At 28.1% G+C, this 27,137-nt stretch overlaps 1 protein-coding gene across 7 annotated transcripts in view; it reads left to right on the top strand.

The window, feature by feature from the left end:
- The window catches only part of LOC107442239 (lipoma-preferred partner homolog), a 47,738-nt gene extending 26,393 nt beyond the window's left edge, over positions 1 to 21,345 (top strand). For 4 of the 7 annotated variants that reach the window (XM_087157905.1, XM_087157908.1, XM_087157906.1 and 1 more), the window contains exons 3-11: positions 1,370 to 1,569; positions 4,464 to 4,707; positions 6,217 to 6,249; positions 7,750 to 7,851; positions 9,026 to 9,093; positions 11,307 to 11,354; positions 13,085 to 13,215; positions 15,540 to 15,660; positions 18,942 to 21,345. In XM_087157905.1, coding sequence (XP_087014031.1) covers positions 1,370 to 1,569; positions 4,464 to 4,707; positions 6,217 to 6,249; positions 7,750 to 7,851; positions 9,026 to 9,093; positions 11,307 to 11,354; positions 13,085 to 13,215; positions 15,540 to 15,660; positions 18,942 to 19,070 — 1,076 coding nt within the window. In that variant the 3' untranslated portion in view covers positions 19,071 to 21,345. The remainder of the gene's footprint in view (positions 1 to 1,369; positions 1,570 to 4,463; positions 4,708 to 6,216; positions 6,250 to 7,749; positions 7,852 to 9,025; positions 9,094 to 11,306; positions 11,355 to 13,084; positions 13,216 to 15,539; positions 15,661 to 18,941) is intronic. The other 3 variants (XM_043051490.3, XM_043051489.3, XM_087157904.1) reach the window with 2 other exon arrangements.
- Positions 21,346 to 27,137: the final 5,792 nt, after the last annotated feature.

The raw sequence follows: 27,137 nt of genomic DNA, 5'->3' as shown, positions 1-27,137 counted from the left end.
TTTCTTTTTTTAAAGTTAGGTATTAATTATAAAAATTTTGTTGTAATTCCAATTTGTAGCAGAAAAATGGTTTAATCAATGTGGTATATTTGTCCCTTTTTTTATTTTACTTCTATTAGATCAAGTTAATTTTTAATATGATATTACGATGTAGAAATTTCATATCTTCCATTTCAATGAGCTCAATACTATCTTAAATTTGTGCTAATCTTTTTTTCTTTTGCGGTTAATGGAATTGATTTTCTCATGCTTTTTTAAATTCCAATATTATTACAACATGCAAAATTTTAATCGCAAATTTTAGTAGTGACTTTTTGATTTGTCTTTATCATCGTAAATTCATGGGGCTGTTCCATTTTTTTTATCGGCTATTATTGCTACAATTTTTCTCATTATCTTTTTTTTAAATATCTGTATTTTTTATACATTATTAGTATGACATGCAAAATTCAATTAGTGCATTTAGTAGTGACTTCTCTCTCAATGATCCCACTTTTTTTTCGATCAATTATTTCACACTTTTTGTAACTGATAACCACATGTTTTTTTAAATCTCGATATTTTTAATAACATTTATAATATGTATAATAATCTGAAAAATATTTTTTAGCTTATTATACATGAATGAATATTTTTATTTATAGCATTGCATTTAAATATTCAATTTTTATTACAGCAATTAAATTTTTACAGCATTGTTTTTAAATGATTCTAATGAATGCTTTTAAATGAAATTTTACTTGACTATGTTCAGCTAGGTTTGAAAAAATTTGTATGTGTAAATGGTATGTATAAATAGCATTTAATATTTTCTTCATGTCATATTTTGTGAATGTCATAGTGTCAAATTTGACTGCTAAAAAGGTAGCTTAACACATTACCAGTATCTAGACATGCCTTTATTTGTAAAGAAAAAAAAAAATGTCATTTTTGTTAACCCCTTCCTTCTCCCTCCCGTGAAAATGATGGGGTGAGGTTTCGTCCTCTCTCTCGTGAAATCTTCGGGCTGGAGTGTTCAGTAGTAATGCGCGATAAGAATAAAACTAATTCATTTCTTTTGCCCAGAAAACATTTTATTTCTCATTTTACATGCCAAATGGCAGTACCAGAATATTTTTAAGGTAATTGTAGATAGTTAGTTTATTTTAAACTAGATGTCAGCACTAATCTAATACATGTATTTGGCAAAATAGGCATTTTTATGACCGTTTTCTTGAAAATTAACCGATAGTTAAGGAATTAATATCAAATCTCCTAAAATATATCAATTTATTGAACTGAATTTCATAATATCTTCTTGTTCAAAGGTTAAAATAAAATGTACAACTAGCATTCCTAATGTGAGCCTAATTGATTATATTTGTTTCAGGTGATCCAATTTATAGCAATTACCTACCAGATGATGATTTACCACCTCCTCCACCACCTCCACCTCAAGTTTCTTATTCTCCACCTCCTTCACAGCAGTATCCTCCTCCACCTCCAGATAACCTTCCAGCTCCTTCATCCCCAGGGAGCTCTACTTACGGAACACAAGCCTATTCATCTTACAGGCCTAATTCTTCAGTTGTATGTATAATTATGTTTTTTACAATGAAACAAGTGTAAATTGACCACTTGTGTATTGCCAAGTCTCCTGTTTTTTAACGAAGACTCCCGTATCTTATGATTATCTCCTGTTTAACCATATATTCTCAAATTTTTATATATTTGTTGAAGTGGAGATAAACTATGATCCTCAACAGATGGTGCTCTTGTTAGTACTGCAGTATATTGAGTATTAATAGTTTAATTATAGCTCTGATGGCTCAGGGGATAGAGCGTTCACCTTCCAATGAGGTGAACTGGGTTCGATCCCCGCGATGGCGTGTTGATACGAATCTGCATCCGGGCTGCACTGACCACAGTGCTGACATGAAATATCCTCAGTGGTAGACGGATCATGGGTTAGAGTCCCTTTGCCGTCGTGCTAACCGTTGGAAGTTCTCGTGGTTTTCCTTTCCATGTAACTCAAATGTGGGATAGTTCCATGAAAAAAGTCCTCCATGAAGGCCGATTTCTCCCAATACTTGGTCCAGGAGTTCCTTTGTCTTCTGGATTGGGTTCAAAGTTACAAGGATACAGAGTTGAATATTAGTAGTTGTAAACCTAAAAATTAGGTCGACTGTTCAACGACGGTTATAAAATTAAAATAAAATAGTTTAATTATAAATAATGGTTTGAAAAAAATCTTTTTTAGATCAAGATTTATATACCTATTATTTTTTACTTCGCTGAATGTAAGTGCTTATATTATTATCAATTTGTAATTTCTCTTTTTGATTAACATGATTATGCATGATGTATCAAAACTTAACTCTAATAGTAAATTTTCTGTTATTTTATTTCTCCAAATTTGGCAGGTATGCATTGCTTCAGTGAATTTAGATAAATGGTCAATGTGTAGAGATTGACCATTTTGTGTAGGAATTGACCAATGTGTAGGGATATATTGAATCCACTTATCACACATTTAACAATGGGAGCACAAACATCATCTTAGAAAACTTTATTGGTTTAATTGCTAGTAAAAACATGATCTAGGCAGTTAATTCCAATTCTTTTACATTTTAAAAGATGATACATATAAGGTTTCATCAGGGGCTGTTTTCAATCTGTTATAATATTTATTTTTTATTTTCAAATTCAATTAAATTTTTAAAGTGGCTTTGTAAGAGGGTTAAAAACAAAAATGTATTTGCTCCACCAAGTGCTTAAGATGATTATAAAGTTGTCATGAAATATCAATGAACATAAAAAAATTATCTTATTTTTTATAGTTTCAAACTTTGAAATGATACTATCAAATATTAAGCTGCAAATACACATTATGACAGATGTAATTTTTTTAAACCTTCCAGATGAAATCCATAAAAATGAATTTGTAATAATTTTTTTTCTTAAAATAGAAAACATTGTGGCTGCTTCGAAGAAAGTAGATTATTGTATACTTCTCGGCATTTTTTAAAAACTCATACTAATTAGATTTCTCTTTGTTTCATAATGTTCACTTTCTTTGAATAGATTTCTTATGAAGTATCATTAGCAAGTCTCTCGAAGAAGCATCTTAAGTTATTGCTGATAGAAAAATTATGTTACTAACCCTGCTAATTACAAAAAAATGCTCATAAATTCAGATTTTTTAAATGTCTTTTCTCTTAGACCTATAGTTTTAAGTTTCTTACAACCATAAATATCTGTAGTAAAATTCAATGATTAAGTTTTTGTCAAGAACTAGTTATTTTATCATGATCATGTGAAGTCTTTGAAAATTATTTTGCATTTTGTTAATGTATATAGAGCTTAAAATCAGTGTTTGAGTGCTTAAAAAGTACTTAAAAGGTGCTTATTTTTTGTTGAATGATTTGGCTACGTGCCCTGATTATGTAGAATGTTATTCCTTCCTTTCTCCCTCAATGGCATGATAGTGTCTGTGTGTTGGCTTTCCTTAGAACTTTATTCGAAGCTGCTCTATCCCTAGCCTTGGCTTTCCATTCGGTTACTTGCTGGCTACTCCAGTTAGATGATGAAGTCTCTTTCCAGGCAGTCTATCCGAATCTTGGACAACCTCTTTTTCGTGTGCCTGCTTGTTTGGCTAATAAAACTTTTTTCGTCACGCTAGCCTGGCATTCTGATAATGTGACCAGCACATTTCACTGTTTGGATATGGATAAAATTCATCAAATCACAGTCTTTGTAAATTTTGTTTTATGCCTTTGTGAAATGATGAAAATTTTATATATGTGTCCCCCATTGGACTATACCATCCTAGCAGCTATGATTTTATTTTAACTTGTTAAATATGTAACATAGTAGCACCTTGGTACCCAAAGTTTTAAGGTCAATTGTTATACATCATTTTAAAAATTCGTGAAAAAGTGGGCACTTTATTAACTGTATTATTTTAGTGACTATTTATGTAATAAAAATACTTGTGTCAACTGCATTTTTATGAGATAACAAATCTAATATAAGTGGCCTCATTCTTAGAAACTTCATTTCCATTATTTAAAGTTTGTAAAGAAACATGTCAAATGCACATATTCACTTAAGTTCTTTTAGTTTCCAAAATTAAATTAGTGCGCTGTAAGCTCTATATAGAAAAGAGATGTATTTTCATCTATTCAATCTATATAATCTCCTTGTAAGTATAAAAAACAATTTAGATTATTTGATTGGAAGTGTTGAATTTTTTTCTCTAATGTTCTTTACTAAGCAAAATGCGTATGTAGAAGTTTTAAAGCCCATGTTACATCTAAAAAGTATAATTGTTTTAACAAGCTTTAACATTACTTATAACTGATTTCAGAAACATCCTTTTTGTAATAAATTTGAACATTCTGCCCAAAGCCCACTTTATGTTAATTCTAATATAACTATATTCAGCAGTGAGAATAATGAATTTTTTAAATATATTTTTTCAGAGTTCCTATGATACTAGTTCAATTTATGAGCCTATCACTCCACGACCTCCCAGTCAAATGAGCAATCGTTCCAATTACAGTATGGGTAGCGGTAGTACTTCTTTATATTCCTCGTATTATCCAGCTTCGGGTCGTGGTAAAGGTGCACCCAATAGACCAGGAGGTAAGGAGGTAGCTGAGGTGGACAGACTTACTGATTTGATGGTTCAGAGCATGGAAAACTCAAGTGATCCAGAATTTTATGGTAGATATACTGTCTTACATATTTCTTGTAATAAGTTAGAATTCAATGTTTTTTTTTTTAAGCTCTGTCTTCTTGGGTAATTTGTTTTTAAATTAAAAACAGGGTGCGTAGCGCTTTTAAAAAATGCTTAAAGGTGCTTGTTTTCGATTTTCGTTTTTTAAAAGCCCTTAAAGGTGCTTTTTTCATTGGGTTTTGTAAAATGTGCTTAATTTTCCCTTTTTCAATTTGAGATTTTTTCTTTACTACGTTGATTTTCTCTTCGAATTATGCAAAAATACCCAGCTCATATTCAAGATTTTCACAATTAATTCAACCCTAATCTATTTCGGCGTATTGTCAGTCCAGCGTATGAAAACAACATTAGTTTTACCATGATTCAAAATTTCATGATTTTTGACAATTGTCGAAAACAATGCCAAAAGGTTGTTTTTTTTTAGATTATGGTTAAAACAAAATAAAACTGTAAATTGTCAAAATCTTTAAAGTGCTTAAAAATATTTTTGAAAAGTGCTTAAAAGGTGCTTATTTTTTGTTGAATAATTTTGCTACTCACCCTGAAAAATATACTTTTTTTGTGGACAAAATGGTTTGCCTCTACATTTTTACCAAAGTTCAAGTTTTTGATGTTAAATTAAATAACACTTGTTCAGATACTTTTTTATGCTAATTATTCACTATTTAAAATGTATTCAAAGTGAAAATTTTCATAATTCAATCTTATTTCAGGTGTAATAATAATACATTTAATTGAAAATTGTGTTAATATACACATATTCAGAAAAAAATATTTTTATGTTTTATATTCTTAAATGAAATATATATGATACGGATAAGAAAGTAATGATTAGAATTTTTTTTCCATTCAGAGTTCCCATGTTACTTGAAAAACCTTAAATGTCTTTGAATTTTGTTGGAAAAAATCAGGAAAATGCAATATGTATTCCTTTGAATATTCTCAACTATAAACATACTTGAATTACATTTCAAAAGCAGTTCTTGTAAATTTCTTTGTCTAAAATCTACTTTTATTTTTGCTATAACTATGAGTAAAAGAGGAAATTTATCTTTTTCATGTCACATAATTACAAAATAATATAAATTTTGAAAGAACTTATTTACAATATTGTCACAGCATATTTTCATTATTTTATAAAATTCAAAACAGTTAGCAATAGCTTATAGTGACAAATGCAACAACTGAGATAAATATACCTATGTTATCTATAGCCTTCAGTAAAGCAAACAATTTGATTCCTGAAAAATGGGTAGTTTATACGATTTAACTTACTGTATTTTTTTCTCATCTAATATTTCTTTTTCATATTCTTTAATATTCAGCTTGTGTGCATATTTCAGGTAAATAATACTTCATTGTATAAGGTATTTATCATCATTCATATTAAATTTCTTAAAATTTTTATCTTAAGAGCACCAAACTGAACTAAATAATTTTCTTATATACAATGTTTTGAAAAACATGCTTTGTTTTTATTCTCATGCTTTCAATAGAAGAGGAGGAGGAAGAAGAAATACCTGTTATAGGTAAATGATAATGCTAAGTGATACTAAAGGAATTTTTATTTATTTATTTTTTGCTGCTTTGTTTTCATCATTTCTGTTTGTTAACATTCAAATTCAACTTATGTATTTTAACTCTGTTTTTGTTCATATTGTTAGTTCCACAATCTATATGAGTTCCAAGTTTCCTTGTAATCTCTCTTTTGCATCAGACTTAGTTTATTACACTAAATAATCAACTTACCTGGAATAACTTAATATAATTTAATAATCATGTCTTTTGCCACTTAACTTTAAATTTAAAGTATACCTCAATATAATTTTACACGGATCTTACAAAGTTCTAAAAGAGTGGCAAAACATAACTAATTTCAATAATTGCATATCTCCATGACCACCTGTACATATTTATTTATTTTTTTGGTAAATATATCTACCTTTTTTCTTTGGTAAACATACTACACCAATGTTGATTTCTTTTAATATTTATTCAGCATATTACTGCAAATTCTTTACTAAAAAGGATTCCCCATTGAAGGTGTTAAAGTTTGGCCATTACAGATGCAGTTACATTAGCAAACATATTGTGAAAAGGCCTTGTGTTCTGCTTCTTATTTAGGTTCTCTGAAAAGGAATTGGTTACAAGAAAATCTTTAACCTAATTGAACGTCATTAAAAAAGGAAAATTTAACCATCTCAATTCATTTTTACAGATGATGCCTTACAGATTACAAGGAATTTTTTGGGATTTTCTTAATGAATATATTTCCAAGAATTATTATCCATTAACTTCAGAATATAATATTTTAATTGGAATATTCAGCTCTTTGTTAAAGAACGATTTCAGTATCTTAAAATTAATACGGGAATCTATTTTGAGCTATAAATTTTTAATATTAGTTATCAAAATCTAATGTGTATTTTTTTTTACTTCATCTTTGACAAAGATTTTAAAAACATGTATAAAAGGCAAGGATTTTATCACATCTTGCATATTTTTAAAACTTCTTATGACACATTAATTTTGCTATCTCTTTAATATTAATTCCTTTAACATTTTATCATAAAAATAATGCTGACTTATTGATATTCTGCTGCTGCTGACTTACTGAACTCAGTTTATTTTTTGGTAAGAATATTAGTACAGTACAGAACCCGTTATCCGGAAATCAGTAAACCGGAAAACCAAAAAACCGGAACGAAATTTGATAAATTTTTCCTCCATTTAAAAAAAAGAATTTTTTTTTCCTCGTAAGATTTTAGGATTTTCCTTTCTTTTTTGAAAGATGTTTACCTTACCATCATTTTGGAAATAATCATTAGTGTATTACTTCGTTTTTTCAAGATTATTTCCAAATAATTTTTTTTTAGTTGGGTTTAACAATAAAAGGAAACTGCTTTTTGTGGCAATTCAGAAAACCAGAAAAATCAGTTAACCGGAATAGCGATGGTCCCGATCGTTCCGGATAATCGGTTCCCTACTGTATCGCAATTATTTTTTCTGATTCTCACTTCTCTTTACAGGTATGTGTTATAAATGTGGTGAAAAAGTATTGGGTGAAGGTAGTGGTTGTACTGCAATGGAACATGTCTACCACATAGCTTGCTTTACATGTCATGTATGCTGTAAGTGTTTAATTACCCTTTAATTTATATATACTGTTATGTATAAATATGCTTCAATTCATAAAATCAAACTATTTTGTTGCAAGTTTTAAACTTGTTATGTAAATTAACTAATTGTTACTGCTTTTAAAAAAAAAAAAACATTTAAGACTCGCGAGTGGCGATTATGAAAATGCTATGTGTAAGTCACTTAGCACGTGCAATGGGCAAAATGAATATCTTAGCAAAAGTTAGTTTTCTGAAGCAAAATGAATATCTTAGCAAAAGTTAGTTTTCTGAAGCAAAATGAATATCTTAATATTCTATTTATTGAATTTAATCAAAAGCAATGAAAAAAAAAATTATGCCTGAAATCTCTACTTCTATTGAACTACAGTGAATATGTAATTGTTATGAAATTACAATAGTTTAGAAAGTCATTGCATGCTCTTAATATTGTCAACTCTTTTTAACTATACAAAATTAGTATAAACTAAATTATGCAATGATAAAAAAAAAATCCTTTTTAAATACCATAGAGTTACATTATGTGAAACATTTAAAAAATAATAAAGCAAAACTATATAAATATATAAATTTATTTAGTTACAGTAGATTTTATGTCACTGTTAAATGTTCTTATTTATAAACTTTTCGTATTTATTTTAATTATTTTTGGATAACTTAATTATTCTAAGTTGGTATTCTATTATTTTTCTATGCTATAAGTGTAGTTAATGTAGAATTGAAAGTTTATTTCATAGCTTGTAAATATATGAATGCAGCCCTATGAACAAATAAAATTTTTTTGAAGTAAAAACAAGTATTATAGCTACACAAGTAGGAAAATAATTATATCTTGATTACAGCTGCATTGAAATTACTTTTTGCATTAATAAAATAAATTATGCATGATTCAATGCAAGAATTTATGTCTATGTCTTATGATATGTCTTATTACTATTCAATGCAAGAATTAATTTACATTGAATCTATTTTATTTTTTACATGAAAGCTTGACAACTTTAAGGAACTTAACAAACATATAATGAAGTTTCCAAAAGCATACCATATCCCTGTCTGCTTGCAGGAAAAAGTTATCTTAAAATTATAATTAAATTTCTTTTGAATTAACATCCATATTTTTGTTTGTGTTTTATTGTTTTTTTTAAAAAAAAAATTCTTCGTATTTTAGACAAAGAACTAAGAGGAAAACCCTTTTATGCTAAAGATGGAAAACCTTTTTGTGAAGATGATTATTTGGTATTTAATTTCTTCTTTTACATACAATCTATTTCTTAATATTTTTCTCAAGCAATTAATGTTATTAAGAGGAAAGGAAATGTCTATTACTTATATAGAATTTAACTTGCATTTATTTATATTGCCTTAAAAATAAGTGTGGACTGATATTATGTGAAGAATGACATTTTTAAATAATTCAGACTGACAATAAGAATGACATTCATAGTAAATAAATTCTATTCAGTGAACTTTTGATTATCCACATTATTGGTGGCATAACATCAGTGAACAAATATTTAAGGGAATTCACATTATTATCAAAAGACATAAATGAAAATACTTTCTAGCCATTTTTATTTACATTTAATGCAAATTTTTCTAACTTGTATGTAATTTTTTATTAAGCTAGTGTAACCAAAAACAAAATGGAAATGGTGCTTGTGAAAATAGTTTATATTTATTACTTACAATACTAAACTAAGAATGAGATATTTAAGTTAAAGAAAATGTTCATTTGAAGAAAAAAAAAAAAAAAAAATGCGCAAATCAAGATTTGCAACTGTGACATAATATTAGCCATTTCCATTTTATCCCTGAAGTTTTTAAAATGATTATTATTTTTATAAAAGAATAAGTAAATTTTATGTATGAAATGTATTTAAATTTCATTTTTTACCTATTCTCATATTTGCTGGAATTATTTAAATGGGTATACAAAGTGTTTGTTAATAATTTTAAAAGAAATTTTTAAAAAAAATATCTATTGTGTGCACGTGTAAAATTTGTATTTCTATAAATTCTAAAGTAATACACATTTTTTCCCAAATAATTTTACTGAATGTATAATTGATAAAAGATTAAGCAAGAAAAAGCAATCTACAAAAACAATATCTAAAAAATTAAAGCAGAAAAAAAAGAACTCATTTTTACAGGTTTCAACTACCCCAAAAGTTCAGGCACAAATGACAATATTTATTCAGAGAAAATAAACACAAAATTTTAATAATTGATTTAATTAACCATTATTAAAATCAAATTTTTTCCATTGAAAGGAAAAGATAATACATGTTTCCTAAATGGATATTCGACCATGCTGTTTTAATGACTTTTTTCAGTGTTTAGTACTAATGAGTACTGCTTCCTGTTCTCGCATACAGCTCCTAATACGATTACCAAATTTTTTTTTACTGATTTAGATCAGGTCGTAAAGGTAGCTTAAAACTGCTATATTTTTAGATGTGAGAGATTATTTTATAGATGTAAATTTATGTATCCTGGCTCTTGCTTGATATATTTTGTCCAACTTCATATATCTCTGGAAGGTAGTAAATGGTTATCAAGTGTGTTTTGATTGTCAACTGAATTCTCACAACTACTCAAAAAAGTCTTAACTGATTATGCCAATAAATCCAAAAGAACCCCAATGCTCTACTGTGTTGTCTGCTAAATTCTTCTTCTCGGCTTGTACCTATTGCTGTGCTATTTATTACATTTAAATTACACTGTTAAGAGCTGTATAAATTTACTTGTGGGCCTAAACTTGTCTTGCTTACTATATTAATTATAATAGCTATCTATGTAATTTAGAGTAAGGAATTTAGGCCATCTTGCACTTTTTGCTTTATCCGGTTTCATAAGTTTGTTTACAAATACAAATGAGTTCTTTTAAAACAATATGGCCCATTTGATTTTTGAGTCTTTCGCAGTTTTTCATAACATAATTATGGTTTGTAATTCTTACCATGGGCTGAAATTTTTTATCTATCTCACTTGGATAGGCTTTGTTGGGCTAAAATTTCTGTAATAGACTTATACTCAAATTTTATCTTCTTAATTCTAAAAATTTCTTAATGCGTTAACTGTTCTGGCTTTTGTATTGTGGAAATTTAAAAGGAATCATAATGACAGCTGAATATGTGACAACTTTCTAACTTGGCACTATTTGTTAAAAATCTGAATTTATGTACTTTTGAGTCTAAATTTTTGAGGCAAGTAAAATTGGAATATTTTAACTGTAGCATTTTTTTAACTTCAAATCTTCTCATGTATATTTATTATAATTGCAGTAAAATGATTGGGAAATTTTATTTATTGTTATGAATAAGAAAATTTATGATAATGATAAGTATGGTTAATTATAATGATTTAGAATTCATAGTGTTTGTGGCACACTATATCATTACTTCTCTTTGAAATTTTTTTTTTATTGAAATTTATTTTTTATTTTCCAGAACACATTAGAAAAATGCTGTGTTTGTGGAGGCAGAATTCTTGATCGTGTAAGTAAATATTTGTATATAATGTTGATTATTTGATGTGAAGTGAAATTAGTAATATTTCAAGAAACTTTAGGTTCAAAACAATCAAGTTTAATATACAGGGATGAGATTCTTCCGCGGATTCGCGGATTTCCGCTTTTTTTCAGATTTTTCCATTTTTTCCGCTAATTTCCGCTGAAATTTTTTTTTTGCCCAAGTTAAAATGTTTTATGAGGAATTTAATTTTCCGCGCAGGGAAATTGTTGAAGTCCCTTTTCCTCCCTCTGAAGTTTCTCTAAAAATCATTTCCTTGGGATAAAACTGGTTGACCTTTATACAGGGATGAGATTTTTTTTGTGTCTCGAATTTCAGCCTTTTTATCAAAAACTCCGATTCTCTAAAAGTTTCGTTTTTTTAAATAAGTATCCCTTTTTTTAAAATCCAGTCATTGAAGTAAAATAATTATATTTATTTACGATTTTCAAAGATAAACAGAAAATTCAATTTACGCCCTAGCTGCTAACCCTTCCGCATTTTTACTTATTTTAGCTATTTTCTCCGATTTCACGCACAGAAAATAAGATTTTCCGTATTTTTTATCCGTCGGCTGGATAGCTCGTATTTTCGTAATTCAGATCTCGATTTTTATTCACGCGATTTTAATATCAATCATCGATTTTCGTATTTACCTGATTTAAAAGTTGCACATTGCGATTCTTATTTACGCTATTTAAATATCGTATATTATGATTCTTATTTACGACATTTAAAAATCCAATATCGTGTTTTGTATTTATGCATTTTTAAAATCTCGATTTTATTATCAAATCTCGATTTTCGTATTTACCTGATTTAAAAGTTGAACGTTGCGGTTCTTATTCAGGCGATTTAAATATTGTACAGTGCGATTCTTACTTACGAGATTTAAAAAATCAATATCGCGATTTGTATTTACGAGCTTTTAAAGCCCTATGTAGCAATTCGTATTCACGTGAGCTTAAAATCCAATATCGTGATTCGTTTTTGTGGTTGTAATATCGCGCGATTTAAAAATTATGCATCGTGATCAAAAAATTAAAAAATCATGATTTGTATTTTCGCATTTTTTAAATTCGATATAGAGTTTCATATTAACGTGATTTAAAAGTCTCATATCGGGATTTATATTCACATGGTTTACAAGTTTAAAAATCGCACTTTTTGTCAAATTTTTGTTTATATATATATTTTTTTTCTTCTTTTTTCTTTCTTTCTTTTTTTTTGTTTTTTGGATTTCCTCTTTTTTACTTTCTGACTACTCTCATCCCTGAATATAAATTTATATATGTTGATTGAAAAACAGTTGGATGTTTAGTTTCGTAAATAGTTTTGTTCGAAATTTATTAATTAAATTTACAATTTTAACTTGGGTATTTAGTATTTTCTTATCATGTACTATTAAAATTTAGTCAAAATATATGCATTTTATGTAAAAGTGTTAATCATGTTTTTATGTTAATATTAAACAATTAGTGTGAATAATTTTACTTAACTTTTTTTGTTACTGAAATTGTTACAATATATTTTGATAGGTGATAATTATTTTGTCGATAATACAATACAAATAAGTTTATTCAATAAAATAAACATTCTGCATGTCTACATTTTTTACGTCACTAAATTATGTTTGTACCGCATTAAAGCTTACTAATCTTAGGATTGTATATTACATATTTACAATAATGATTGTTAAAATAAAAATTGATTTTTAGATATTACGAGCTACAGGAAAACCATTCCATCCTAGTTGTTTCACCTGTGTGGTTTGTGGAAAATGTTTAGATGGTATTCCATTTACAGTGGATGCTACCAATCAAATTTACTGTATAGATGATTTTCACAAGTAAGTATTTTCCATTCAAATCTCAGTGTTGCTTTGTAACTATTAAATCATGCATAAAAATTATTATAATCTATTTCCTTCTGATCATTAATAACCTAAAAAATGATTCAGCTCTATTTATTAAATAATTTAAGCTAATTTTTTTCCTCCCTCTCTTTAAAGAAGTATTTTTTGTTTTTGGATTGACTTCTTAAATGATGACAATTTAAAACATATTTATTTTATAAATTGAATTCATATTTATCTTGAGCTTGCTTTAAAGTTAGTTGCAATTTTTTTTTCTTCATTTGTTTGATTTTATTCCCCTCTGTTGAATAGCAAATTTCTAAGTATGAAGTAGTAAACTCTTTATGCCAAACAAAGCTCTGCTTTCTGCTAAGTGCAAGTCATCTTGCATGCAATAAATGCATGAAATTTTTTTTTAACTATGTTAGAAATCAAATATTTTAGAAATTAAATTTGTTAGAAATAAAAATTTTTAATATCAAATAAAATTCTTATAAGACCTTTGTAAGGAATTTAGAGCATGGTCCTTTCTCTATCTGATTTTTGATATACTGTTGCAATTAAAATATTGTAGAGGTAGAAAAAAGGTCTTTTAATTCTATTTCATTAAAGTATTAATACACTACTTTTTATACTACTGGAAATATATTTTCTGAAACTACAGAAATCCTTCGTAGAATTCTTATTAAATCTGCACCAGTTGCATAATACCAGTAGTAGGCATTATCAAAATTTATTATGTGTTATCTATGTATGGTGATTTTCTATGGTTCCTGTAAATGAATAAGTAGCTTTTCACCATTAGCTTTGCTTTTGAGTACATAGGCTATTTTTTTTTATTTCAATTAATCTATATTACCAACATTAATTAATCAGCATTGGGGCCAATAGTAGTTTAGCTTTTTTTAATGTTTTTCCTAGATGAGTAAATATACCTTTATTTCATAAATTTTGCTTTGTAGTACATCTTATATATTTTTTATTATTTTACTGTACATCTATTAATTAAATTAAAATCGTCATACTATTATTGACGCCAATGATGTTTGATTATGTTTCTCATCAATAAATTGATACCACTTTCCCACTAGTTTTTCATTTCAATATCTAGTTACTTTTTTCCATTTCAATTACCCTTTATAAAAACATGTTTTAAAGGAATTATATTAACAAAATAAACTCAGGGTTTCAGGTAACCTTAGAAATATTAATTTGGTGGTGTAGTTCTTTTTTTTTAGTATAGTTATATTATTTTACTTTAATTGGTAAGCAAAACAAAAATTATCTATCAGTGACATCAATAATAATACTGGCAATCTAATCAATGAATTACCATAGATCAGGGATGGCGAACCTTTATGCACCAGCGTGCCATTTTTTAAAAAAAAAATTGCTTAATGAGGTCATAGACATGCTGACAAATAGTTTTGACTTCGTGATTATTGGGTAAATAATAATATTAAATACTATCAACTCTAAACTCTTTTTTTACTGAAAAAAAAAGTACATTTTGCAATGTCTAAGTTATAAGCGTAATTCAACTTAAAGTGACATCAGTGTGACTTCCATTGTTGCAGATTAGATGACAAGTAACTTATATTAGGGATATAAGATGTTAGTTTAAGCAGAACTGTAAATTTTTTTTGCTAGTTATTTATTGTTAGCTTGTTAATTTTTTGTGAATTTTAATTTAATTGTTAATGTGCTTCATAGTGAACTTTGTGATCGGTGGCGTGCCCAAAATATTGAATCACGTGCCATTGGTTCGCCATCCCTGCCATAGATTAATTTTGCTTTTCAGTTAACGAAACTTTTTTTTTTATATCAACTGCCGTTAATTTAAAATGATCTAGTTTTATAATATTTTATTTTATATCCATTGTTAAACAGCCGACCCAATTAGTTTTATAATATAGTAGCATTTTTAAAACCATAGCTATAACCAAAATAAACATTTGACTTTAGATAACCTTAGGAATACTAATTTGGTAACACAGTCTGCCCATATGACCATGTTAGCATTGTTCACTGAATTTATCTCACACAGCAAGAAAAAACTAAATATTAAAGTACACACAATGAGCACTTTTTCTTGCTCGAATAGGGTTCTAAGCTAGCAAATTTTATTGGTATAGAGTTATTTACATTTATCTCATTTCTTATAAAATTGATATTTCATAACAAATGAATGTTGGATTTTATTTTCAGTGTATTACAATACATCCAGTGATTTTAGAAAAGTTTATTTATATGTAATATTTTGAATTTCTAATGACAACCATGGAAACAAAGTTGTTAAAAATCTATTTTTATTTCAGAAAATTCGCACCTCGGTGTTGTGTTTGCAACTTGCCGATTATGCCCGAACCTGGAAAGGATGAAACTGTCAGAGTGGTTGCTCTTGATCGCAGTTTTCATGTTCATTGCTACAGATGTGAGGTAAAAATTTTTATTTAAATTCTATCCCTTTTGAATATTAGCTGATGACTTGCCTAAAACTTAATTTTGTGAAAAATAATTACATCTGTAAAGATTATATTAAAATCTCTAAAAATGATTTTATTTCCAGTGAATTTAATTAAAATAAAGTTCATAATCGGGGATATTTGAACTACTTTTGTTCATTCATCATTTAATCAAGTACTTACTTTTTTCTGGAGGATTTGTACATCTTTATAAAATTCTGAGAAAGTTCTTTAAAGAATATGTATCTTTCAATTCTGGCTATTTTTTGTAATACCACTTACAATATCTGTGGTATCTTATTCTTGCTCTTGTGCAAGGATCAACTCAATGTTAACAACATATTTAGGTTAACTGTTTAGCTGTTAGGCTAGTTTTTTTCTTAATAGATTCGCTCAAATTTGCCATGAAAGTGAGTTTCTCTTAGATTTTACATCAGGATTTTACTTAAAGAGCTCTGTTATTGTAAAGTGCATTGCAATAATATTTTATAACCGTTGTTGAACACCCAACCCAAATTTGAGTTTACGACTACCAATTTTCAACTTCATAGCCCTTTAATTTTGAATATAATCTTGAAGACAAGAGAACTCCTGGATTACTACCCCCAGAGTTATTGATTTGTTAAGAGAACTTGGAGGACTTTGTGACCCTGACAGATTATACATGCACTAGTCACCATTTAATACACGAGGATACTTCAGTCTGGATCTGAACTCCTGTTCTCATAAGCACAAGTTCAATGCTCTACCAACCAGGCTATCCCGACCCCCATTCCAGTAATAATCATTATTGACATGACAGCCTAGGCCTTGGCTTTCTCAAGAGTATTTTTCCATACAGTTCTCTTTGTTGTCAGATCTTGCCAGTCTATTGATAGAGTAGTTAATACTAATGATTTTTTTTTTAGATAGGAGGTAGTTATGGATGTTCCCACTTTCACATCACCTGTAAATATAATATCAAACACAATCTTTGTTTATTCTTATAAAACACAAAATGACTTTGAAAAAATAGATTTACTGATTTTTCTTTTATATTTCTTAATATTAATTCAATATAAAGATTATATAGTTTGCACACAAAGGATAGTAGAATATGTATTGGCAACATAAATAAAACAAAATGCTTTCTTAATTAAAATTATGAGTATGAGTATAGTAAAGTGCGGCGTGCTCTCTGCTTTCGCTTATAGCAATGCGTTTCAATAGGTAAGGCATAATTTAGCCTAACAAGAAAATTTGAATCCTATTTTCATGGATCTATTGTTTTCTTATTACACTAACTTTTAATTTTCAAAATATAAAATTTTCTGCTGCCAACTAAAGAAAACTTAAATAAAAATTTAAGATTTATCTACACATTTTTATCTCTGATCTTGGCATTGCTTTTTAATATAATAGCATTTAGTACGTGTAGTAGTAATGTTTTTTTTAAAAAATTATCTTCTTTAGTAAAATTTTGCTTTTACTCTCACTACTTAAAATCTTTATCGAAAACATGATTATCTTAATTTTTTTAAAATTTAAACAAGGACTGCTCTGATTGCTTCACTAAGTCCGAACTTAACCAGCAAAAATGTTAAGAAAAGGGGTAAAAACTCTTTCTTTCAACCTTAGAAATTTAAAAATAATTTTAAAAAATTTTTGTACTATTTTTAATTGTTTCGTATGGCATTTTTAAGTATGTTGATCCTGTTTTTCCACACAATAGCTCATCATACTAACAAACTGAAAGTAAGTGAATTTTAATCAAAAATTGTAATACAGTGAATGTGTCACAAATATGATAAAATATGGTACTTATGACAATAATACAGCCCAAAACACTAGATTGAAAATCAAAAAACGAAAACACCATTCCTTACTTCAACTGTAGATCTAGGGAACTGCCACTTCTAATTTTGAGCTCTGTTGCTTCTGAATGAACTTGAATTTTCATTTCAGATCTAGTGAAATACTTTTGATACAAGAGTTTGTTGTACAGTGTAAGTTTAGTCAAATTAGCTGAATTAGTAATGCTCACAGGCAAACTTTCAAAATGTGGATTTTGTTTTATTTTATAACCGTCGTTGAACAGTCAACCCAATTCTGGGTTTATTACTACTTATTTCAACTCTGTAGCCTTGTAATTTTGGACCAAATACTAAAGACAAGGGAACTCCGGGACCAAGTATAATTAGAAATTTGCCTTTGTGGAAGATTTTTTAATAGAACTAACTCAAATTTGCATTACACGGAGAGTAAAACCACAAAAATCACTCTCGGTTAGCCTGATGGAAAGGGGATTCGAACCCATAATCCGTCTACCACTGAGGATATTTTTCATCTGCACTGTTGTAGTTGTGAGACAGGTGTGGAGGAAATTGTATTGACCAGCCAGCGCTGTGTTTCGAACCTGGTTTACCTCATTGGAAGGCGAACGCTCTATCCTCTGAGCCACCATGGCTCTGGATTGTAGTCTTTAGATACTTGATTCTTCAAACTGAGTTTTTTTTAAAAAATCTATTCATTAAAACCATAAATATATCATGCACCCTGGTTCTAACTTAAGCCTGACTGGCACATAAGCCTATCCCTCCTGTCTCTGACCTAATGTCACAAACTTAAATCTGGTTTTCTTTGTCGGTATGTCTCCTTATAATGGGTTTCCTACTTTTATTGGCAAACTGAGAGTCCCCCCAAAAATTGTTTTTACTTCATGGTGTGTAGCGTTTTTTAAAAGCCCTTAAAGGTGCTTTTTTTCATTAGGTGTTCTTAAAAAGTGCTTAATTTTCCCTTTTCGATTTCATAGCATAGTGATTATATATAGTGATTAACATATGATATGATAGTGAACATATGATTTTACATGTTTGATGTGCCATGCCGCACGTGCGTCTACTGAGCTGAGTTCGATGAGATTCTAGCACTCTCAAGTAAAATTCTGCTGCATGTTTTCAATTTCAGGTTTCATTTTTCTTCCTCTGAAATCCAATCGAAAAATCTCTGTCTTTTTATGGTGGCTAATTTAATCAAGAAAAAGGGTTCTTAGTCAGAAACTAGTTATTTTATCATGATCATGTAAAGTCTTGGAAAATTATTTTGCATTTTGTTAATGTTCATAGTGCTTAAAATTATTTTTTGAGTGCTTAAAACGTTTTTAAAGAATGCTTTATTTTTGTTGAAAGATTTGGCTATGCACCCTGTACTCCTCTGATAAATTATTACAATAATAAATTTAATTAGTAATTAATTTCTACTCTTTCTTTACTCTAGGACTGTGGTTTAAGATTGTCCTCAGAAGCAGAGGGAAGCTGCTATCCATTAGATGACCACATTCTATGCCGTAGCTGCAATGCAAAGAGGGTGCAAGCACTCACTTCCTGTATGACGACGGAATTATAATTATAGACTTTCTACCTGTCCTCCCTTATTTTTCATTCCTCGGTTAGAAAATGTTTTTTCTATGTGGAAGGCACAAGTTTGTTCTCAAATTGAATCTGAATATGCTTCCAATGTCAATTACTTGTGAAGAAAAAACTTTTTTCCCTTCACGCATTTTGATATATATATATATTTTTAATGTTTTTGTGTTGTTATTTTATAAGAAATATTATCTAGTCTATTATATTTTACTTGGCATAAATAATGATGATGCTTTTGTTTTCCATTGGTTTTATAATTTTTAAAAGATTGGATCAATATTTTTAGAGTTTAAGATATTTAATTTTGATGGAATGAGTTTTTTAATGTTTAACCATGTGAAAAATGATTATTTGATGTTTGGAATAAATTGTATTATTGATTTTGAAATTATTTAATTTTTGTATTTCAATGTAAAGTATGAATTTATCTTTACATATTAAATTAAAATTACTCGAATTTTTTAAATTTTTTTTTAATTTAAATATAAAAATTTCCAATTACGAATTACAGCTTATCAGTGTTTATTTTAACTCTAAAACCTTATATATTTTTTTAAACTAAAAAAGCTTACAAATACACACTATATTGCTTTTAGTACATTAAAAAAAAATAAATAAATAAACCTCAAATAAATTTTTAAACTAGTAAGAGAAAATTTACTACAAGATCTTTTTTGAGGAGTAAATAGTGACTAGATACTGAGGTGTACTGATAATCTTAGCTGATACCAGCTTTGACTAAGTATTTGTATTCAGCATATTTTGGTGTTAAAAAATGTAGCAACCCCCCTTATAAAATAACGAACATTTAAGATTGAGATTGTTTAACGTTAGAAAAACACATATTTAGATGAAATTCCTTTTTTAATAAGATTGAATTAAACATGCACTTGAGAAATATTTTTGTCAAAAAATCATACACATGATGGATTTTATGATCCCTTACATTTTACACTTTTGAGCAATTAAGTTTTTGATGGCTGTATAATTATTTATTGAATTGTGTACTTATATGTAATTAAAAAGTTTTGGTTATTGCAAAGGTAAATGTTTACCTCTAGCATTATTCATTTCAATTACTAATCTGGTATAAACTGTTCTATTTCATCGGAATTGTGCATGCATCATAAACAGTGAAACTCAAATGAGTGATTATCAGATAATTAGGACTTTGATTATAAAGAGTAGGACTAAAATTAATTGTAGCCGGTTTGTGTATGCTGTTGCTTTAAAAAATTAAGATTGTTTTCCCTTATTTTTTTATTCATAGTACCTGTTATGTTGTTAATATGAGTTACATTTGTAAATGATAATATTTGTCAAAAACATAGTTTTTATGAATGAATTATAAGCATTGTAGAAACCATATAAACACACAGACTTGCAAAATAGATTCTGTCTAAAGATTTGTTTCAAAATACGGTCTACGGTCTTACTGAATTGGTGAAAATCAATTTTGGGCTTATTCCCAAATTAATTATTCCAACAAAATTAATATATAAAAATTAAATAGCTTAAACATTTTTTCATAATTTCAAATTCACAACCAAATTTAAAAACTTTTTTGAATGCTGCATAAAAGTATTAAACAATTTTAATGTAAATTCTGCCAGACTCAAAGACAGATTTCCTCAAAAGAGAAAGCTTATTCTATTTTTTGCAAAAACCAACAGGAACATTTGCCTTACCTGAATTTTTTTTTTAAGATTCCCTTGTAAACAATATTAGTTTCATATGGCATTTGTTTGTACATATAATTTGATTGATAATTAGGCATGTTTAATCTGCTGAAGTAACGATAATAATAGTTTAAAAAAATTGTAAGTTAATGTTTTTTAAAACCCTGAAAGAGATGAATTTACTCCTGTAACTGCTTTATCAATATTAGAAGATTCTTTTTCTGCTATTTTTGCTTTGTTCAAATAATCAAACTAGTGATTTACAATTTGTTACAGATGTTATGAGATGAATTTATATTACTAATGTTTAAAAATATTATATATTCTTTAGGAATGTTCAAGTACTCCCCTTCCCAATTGCAACGCTTACACCACTGTTCTGATAAAAACCATTATTCTGATTCAATCAAAGATAGAATTAAAATTAATAAAGTTAGAATGTTGATATGTGTGTTTCACTTTTTAAATATGAAGTGTTTTTCATACTCTTTGTAGATTGCTGTCAGTAATTTCTGCTCTCTTTGTCTGTTTGTACTTTTAAACTGAGTCTTTAATAACTTTTGTAAAATGTTGCATGTGATATTTTAGAATAAAAGTGTGCTCTACAAATGAAATAAATGTCAATTAACATTTTCATATAAAGCTGAATGTTGTGTCAATAGAAAGAAAAATCCGAAAAGCAATCCCTAGAAACTTGAAAAGGCATAATTTTCAGATAGTTTATTGCTTATTACATGTTTTTGCACATATGTTACTTAAACGTTTATTTATTTTAAAAGTTTTAACTCTTTTCAAAGCTTTAATGTGAATCAAATTAAAAATTTATAGAAAGTATAATCTTGGCAGTTAAATCAATTGATATTAGATCTTTTGTTAAATTGCTATTTCGTAAGTTAATTTTAACATTTTTTTTTTTTAATAATTCTATTGATAATAAAACTTGTACTTATGCATTTAACTCATTTCTGTACATTATGCTTTCTAAAAAATTTAGAGAAAAAGTACTGTAGTGAAATTAATTAAAAGTATTTTGGAGAAAATCTTAAAATTTATGTTTTCAAAAATAATGGTTTTTAAATTAAAGTATTCATAATGCTTATTAATTGTATTTAAGTCTCTTAATTTTATCTGAAAAGTATAAAATATTATTTTGTAATGATTTATTTTATGAAAAATATAAATCAATGCAAATTTTTTATTATTATTAAAATTTTTTTTGGCAAACTATAGACATGTTTCGTGATGAAAATTGAAAAACTTTTCATGTGTTGAATTTGTTGGGCTAAAGTTTAAAATTCAATTTAACATCCTGATTTTTTTTTTCCTATAACAAAATCTTTACAAATCTGTTCCAGTGTAATGTTATAAGATGTGTACAGTTCATTATTTTCAAGTCAAATATGTTTTTATAATTCAGGTATCACTCCAAGATTAAATGCCATTCTTTTAAAAAAATGATTCATGAATTTTGAAATTAACTCAGTTGTTCATATTTAGTGAAAAACCAGAACAGTTGAACTTAAAAAATGTGATAGACGTAATTAGTAACTGGCTAGTTAATTTGGATATAGCTTCATTTTGTTTCGTTACAAAGCAATTTAATTTTTATCTATTTATAAATGCATCATGCAATTTTGCATCTTAAAAAATTTTTGCTCCTTACATTACATACATTATGAATTCTCAATTTTTTTGTTGTAAGTTTTTTTCCCCTCTTGAATGGAGTTGGAAGATAATTTTAGGGAGATCACTGTAATAAATTGAACTATATAGTTAAATTTCTGTAGAAGGTGCCAAAAAGCTATAAAGAACTTTTCTTTGAGTGAGTGACTTGCTTTTTGCATTTTTAAAATGCGCTTTTCGTTTCTCATTGATATTTCTTATTTTTAACCCACAGGCAGTTCTGTTTGTGGGTTGTAATTCCCCCCTCCCAAATAGTCATGTGGTAAAAAACTTTCAGGGGTCTGTGCAGACATTTTGTGAAAGGTCCTGTTTTTGAAAAATTGTGAAAAAACTATTCATAGTTTGTGAATATAAAATAAGCTTTAAGTCACATTCTTTCAACTAGGGTCCTGCTTTTGTGAATTTGTGCAAATAGGGTCCTGTTATTGCAAAAATTGCTAAAATCCTTTTCAAGAAGTTTTTAAATTGTAAATAGATACAAAATTCTGCTCAACAATTGCTGCTACTAAATTATAGATGCAACATACAAATATTTGGTATTTAGCATTTACTGCTCAACACAGAATATTCCTTTCGGACGAATAATGGAAACAAAATCACTCACATTTTTAATAATTTCAATTGACATATTTTAAATAACTTAGTAATGCATCACTTGTAATGTGTTAAGCATTAAGTAAACTTAAACAATTCTTAAATTTGTAATATTTTATTTAAAAAAAAGCCAGAAATTAATTTTTATTTACATAATATTCTATTAATTAATTTTATGAATAAATATAAATTGATCAATTATTTATTCATAAAAAAATTATGATTTAATATTAATAAGGATTGCGCACACGATGTTTGTAAAAGAAACATTTTCTTAGAATACTACATTTGAAATTTAAACTTAAGGAAACTTAGTTTGTCTTGAGCTGTCTTTCTTTTCCCGATTTTATTCGATTAGGAAAACAATTCGAATAACAAATTTTATTCGATTAACAAAACAATAATGAAGATAAACAAATCCGTGAAGGGTCCGATCAAAAGATAAATTATTTTATGAAGGGTTTATTTTTATGAAAAGATATTTTGTGAAAGGTTCATTAACGGACCCAAATTTCTTCTAAACAGACCCCTGACTTCACTCAATTTTCTACCTACTACATTTAACTTAAGGTTATAACTTAACCTTAACCATTAACTTAAGGTTAAACAATAATGAAGATAAACAAATCCGTGAAGGGTCCGATCAAAAGATAAATTATTTTATGAAGGGTTTATTTTTATGAAAAGATATTTTGTGAAAGGTTCATTAACGGACCCAAATTTCTTCTAAACAGACCCCTGACTTCACTCAATTTTCTACCTACTACATTTCTTTCTACCTTTTTGAACGTAAAAAAATATAACTGTTTTCTTTTTCTGCTTGGAATAAGATGTTTTGTACGTGTGAAAGCAGAAAAATGTAAATGTCAAAGCCAGCAGTAAGTTAAGAAATGCTGTATTCTATTTAAAACGAAGAAATATCTCATGCTGGTTACGAGTGTGCTACTAGGTATCTTATTTGTACTTATGAATTTATTTTGAAAATTTGCATAATTTTATATCAAAGGAAAAACAATTAAATTTTATTTGTTGTTATTGTGGAAAGCAATTATAATTTATTTTAAATTTATAGTTATTGTGAAATGTTGGACGAAAACTGATGTCTGTACAGTTGTTGGAAATAGTTTGTAATTAAGGAATATTTGACATTTATTTGTTTATTTTTTATTCATTTGACAATTTATGTATTTTTTTTCACATGGGTTGTTAAACTTTCTTTTTTTAATATTTATCAAAATTCTTTTTAAATTGTCCTTTGTTTAGAGTTATCAATTGTGTACATTTTACTTTGTATTCATTTACAAATTATGAAACATATATTATAGTTATTAAAATTATTTTTTTTTCAAGCAAGTTTGTGTAATTACTTTTTAGTTTTAATTTTCACATTTTGCTTCAAACTTGAATTCAAAAAAAAAAAAAAAAAAAAAAAAATCCATTATTTTTCTTCGAATCCTACTAAAAGCAGGGTGCATATCATTTTTAAAAAGTGCTTAAAGGTGCTTATTTTCGTTTTTTAAAAGCTTTTAAAGGTGCTTTTTTCATTGAGTGTTTTTAAGAAGTGCTTTTTCCCTTTTCGAAAATGAGATTTTTTTTACCTTGTCGATTTTTGCCACATATTATGCAAAATGTGCTTTTCACATTGTTCTATTCTGGTTGCGGGTTCGAATCCCGCTCAGGGCATGGATGTTTCTTTCTCTCTCTGTGTTCTATGTCCTTTCTTCTGTGTGAATGTAACCTGTCCTATAAACTGGTTTGTGGTTGTATGACGTGGGCGACGCTACTCCACCGCCGTGGCTTAGCCATAGGTGCCCACTGGGTAACGAGAAGAGAGTAAGCAATTCTGGCATTTCAGAGGCCAATGGAAAATACACCCAACCAAGTGCCCGCCATTAACCAAAAAAAAAAAAAAAAGCAAAAACATTTTCTATTCAACGTTTTCACAATTCATTCAACCACAATCCATTTCGGTCTACCGTCTTTCCAAAAATTTTAATTATAAAAAAATGCTTTCAAAACATCAATAACATTCTTTATTTTTTTTTATTAATACAATAAAAATGGATTGCTTTAGACTAAATTTTAAAATTATTGAAAAGAAAAGAAAGAAAGAAAAGCGTGTAAGCTTTGTTTACATTTTTTTTTAAAATTGAAAACTATTGGTTTAGGAAAATAATAAAAAATGCAACAACATTTAATTCCATAATTCATAATACCCTCCGGGGTTTCGAAGCGTTATAGTAAAAAAACGAAGGCGAATATGGTAAAAAAGAACGTATGAAATTATTCCGAATGTATTCAAGTTTTAATTTAAGCAGTTGCCGGTAGATGGCAGTAACATGTACCGCTGAAGTCAGTTGTAGTGAAGAAAAATGACGTTTACAGGCGGAGGGAATTATAAATAATCTTGTATAAATATGTACAGTCGGACTTCTATTTAACGAACTTCCATTTTGCGAATTTTTTTCTTGGAACTAAGAATATTTTGTAAATTTCTTCGTAAAATAACTTCCAAATAGCGAAGTGAATTTGCTATTTAACGAAGTTTTCTTTGAGATCCACTTTCTCTATTTCCCAAAATGTTTCAGAACATTTCAAACTTTATAACGCATTTGATGGGGAAAATGATCTCGAACTGATTTTTGAAGCCACTTACGTTTTAGAGAAAGCAGTAAAATCCTTTTCCCTTTTTGTTTGCTGTTGTTGTTGTTAATTTACGTCGCTCTAGAGCTGCACAATGGGCTATTGGCGGCGGTCTAGGTAACATCCCGGAGCATGATCCGAAGACATGCCGTCACAATTTTGATCCTCTGCGGAGGGGATGGCACCCACGCTTCGGTAGCCCGACGACCTGCGCGCGAAGTCGAGCACTTTACGGTAGCACAGTTTAACGAGGACCAATACCGCACACCCTCGGTCCCTACGCAGACTGATCCAAGTGGTCACCCACCCGCACACTGACCGTAGCCATGATGCTTGACTTCGGTGATCTGCTGGGAATCGTGTTTTAACGATCAGTCCACTGCGGGACCCTTTTTGTTTGCATTTCAAACTAAAAAGTCAGACAAAATTAACGGATTTTATCAGTAGTAATTAAACTTAAGAACGCATGTTGTAATGTAGGTTTTAAATTACCTTACAATTATAATTTTATACAGCAAATAAATGCAGCTATAATTTTATACATAAATTCAGCTTTTTTTAGTTAAAAATGTATAGCATGGTAGTGTAACACTGCATAATGTTTTGCTTTATTCTTGCTTTCCATGCAGATTTCTTTTATGGGTAAGATTTATAAAATAAGTAGTAGATTGATTGATTGAATGTAGGGCTTAGTGGCACAAGGTTCAAATGAGAACATGCTGCTCCAAACAGTACGGTAAAATAAATAAATAGCAGATACTAGTTTACAAGATATAGGTGTATCGATAGTATTCTAATTATGTCCTTCTGACGGTTCATTTATTTGAAGTTTTATTTTACATTTAAAATAGAACTAACTTATAAAGTTAGTGTGCGTTAGTTACTGTAAATACATATTGCAATTTCTGTTTGGTGCAGTATAGTCGCATCTGACTGTTATGTAATCAACTAAAGTTAACAATAGGTTAGGTATATCCCGGTTTATGAATTAAAAACCTGTTTTGTGTTGTTTAAGTATTTCAAAAGGTGATTTTCTATTTAACGAATTTTCCACATAACGAACTTATTATCGGGATTTAGCAACTTTGTTAAATAGAGGTTCGACTGTATATATATATATATATATATATATATATATATATATATATATATATATATATATATATATATATATATACACAACTCTGGATTACTATGGACTGGTTGTCTGGTGGAATGACAATTTCAACCTTGTTAATAAGGTAAGCTAACTTAATTTAATAAACACGCAGAGCGCTAACGACAGGATATATATATATATATATATATATATATATATATATATATATATATATATATATATATATATATATATATATATATATATATATATATATATATATATATATATATATATATATATATATAATATACAACAAAATAAATAAATACAAGAAAACACGAAGAAA

Source organism: Parasteatoda tepidariorum, chromosome 2 (genome assembly GCF_982258835.1).
Source record: "Parasteatoda tepidariorum strain Cologne lab strain chromosome 2, Ptep-v5.0, whole genome shotgun sequence".
NCBI classification, from domain to species: domain Eukaryota; kingdom Metazoa; phylum Arthropoda; class Arachnida; order Araneae; family Theridiidae; genus Parasteatoda; species Parasteatoda tepidariorum.
Note: the sequence above shows the minus strand (reverse complement) of the source record. Positions and strands in the feature narration are given on the sequence as shown.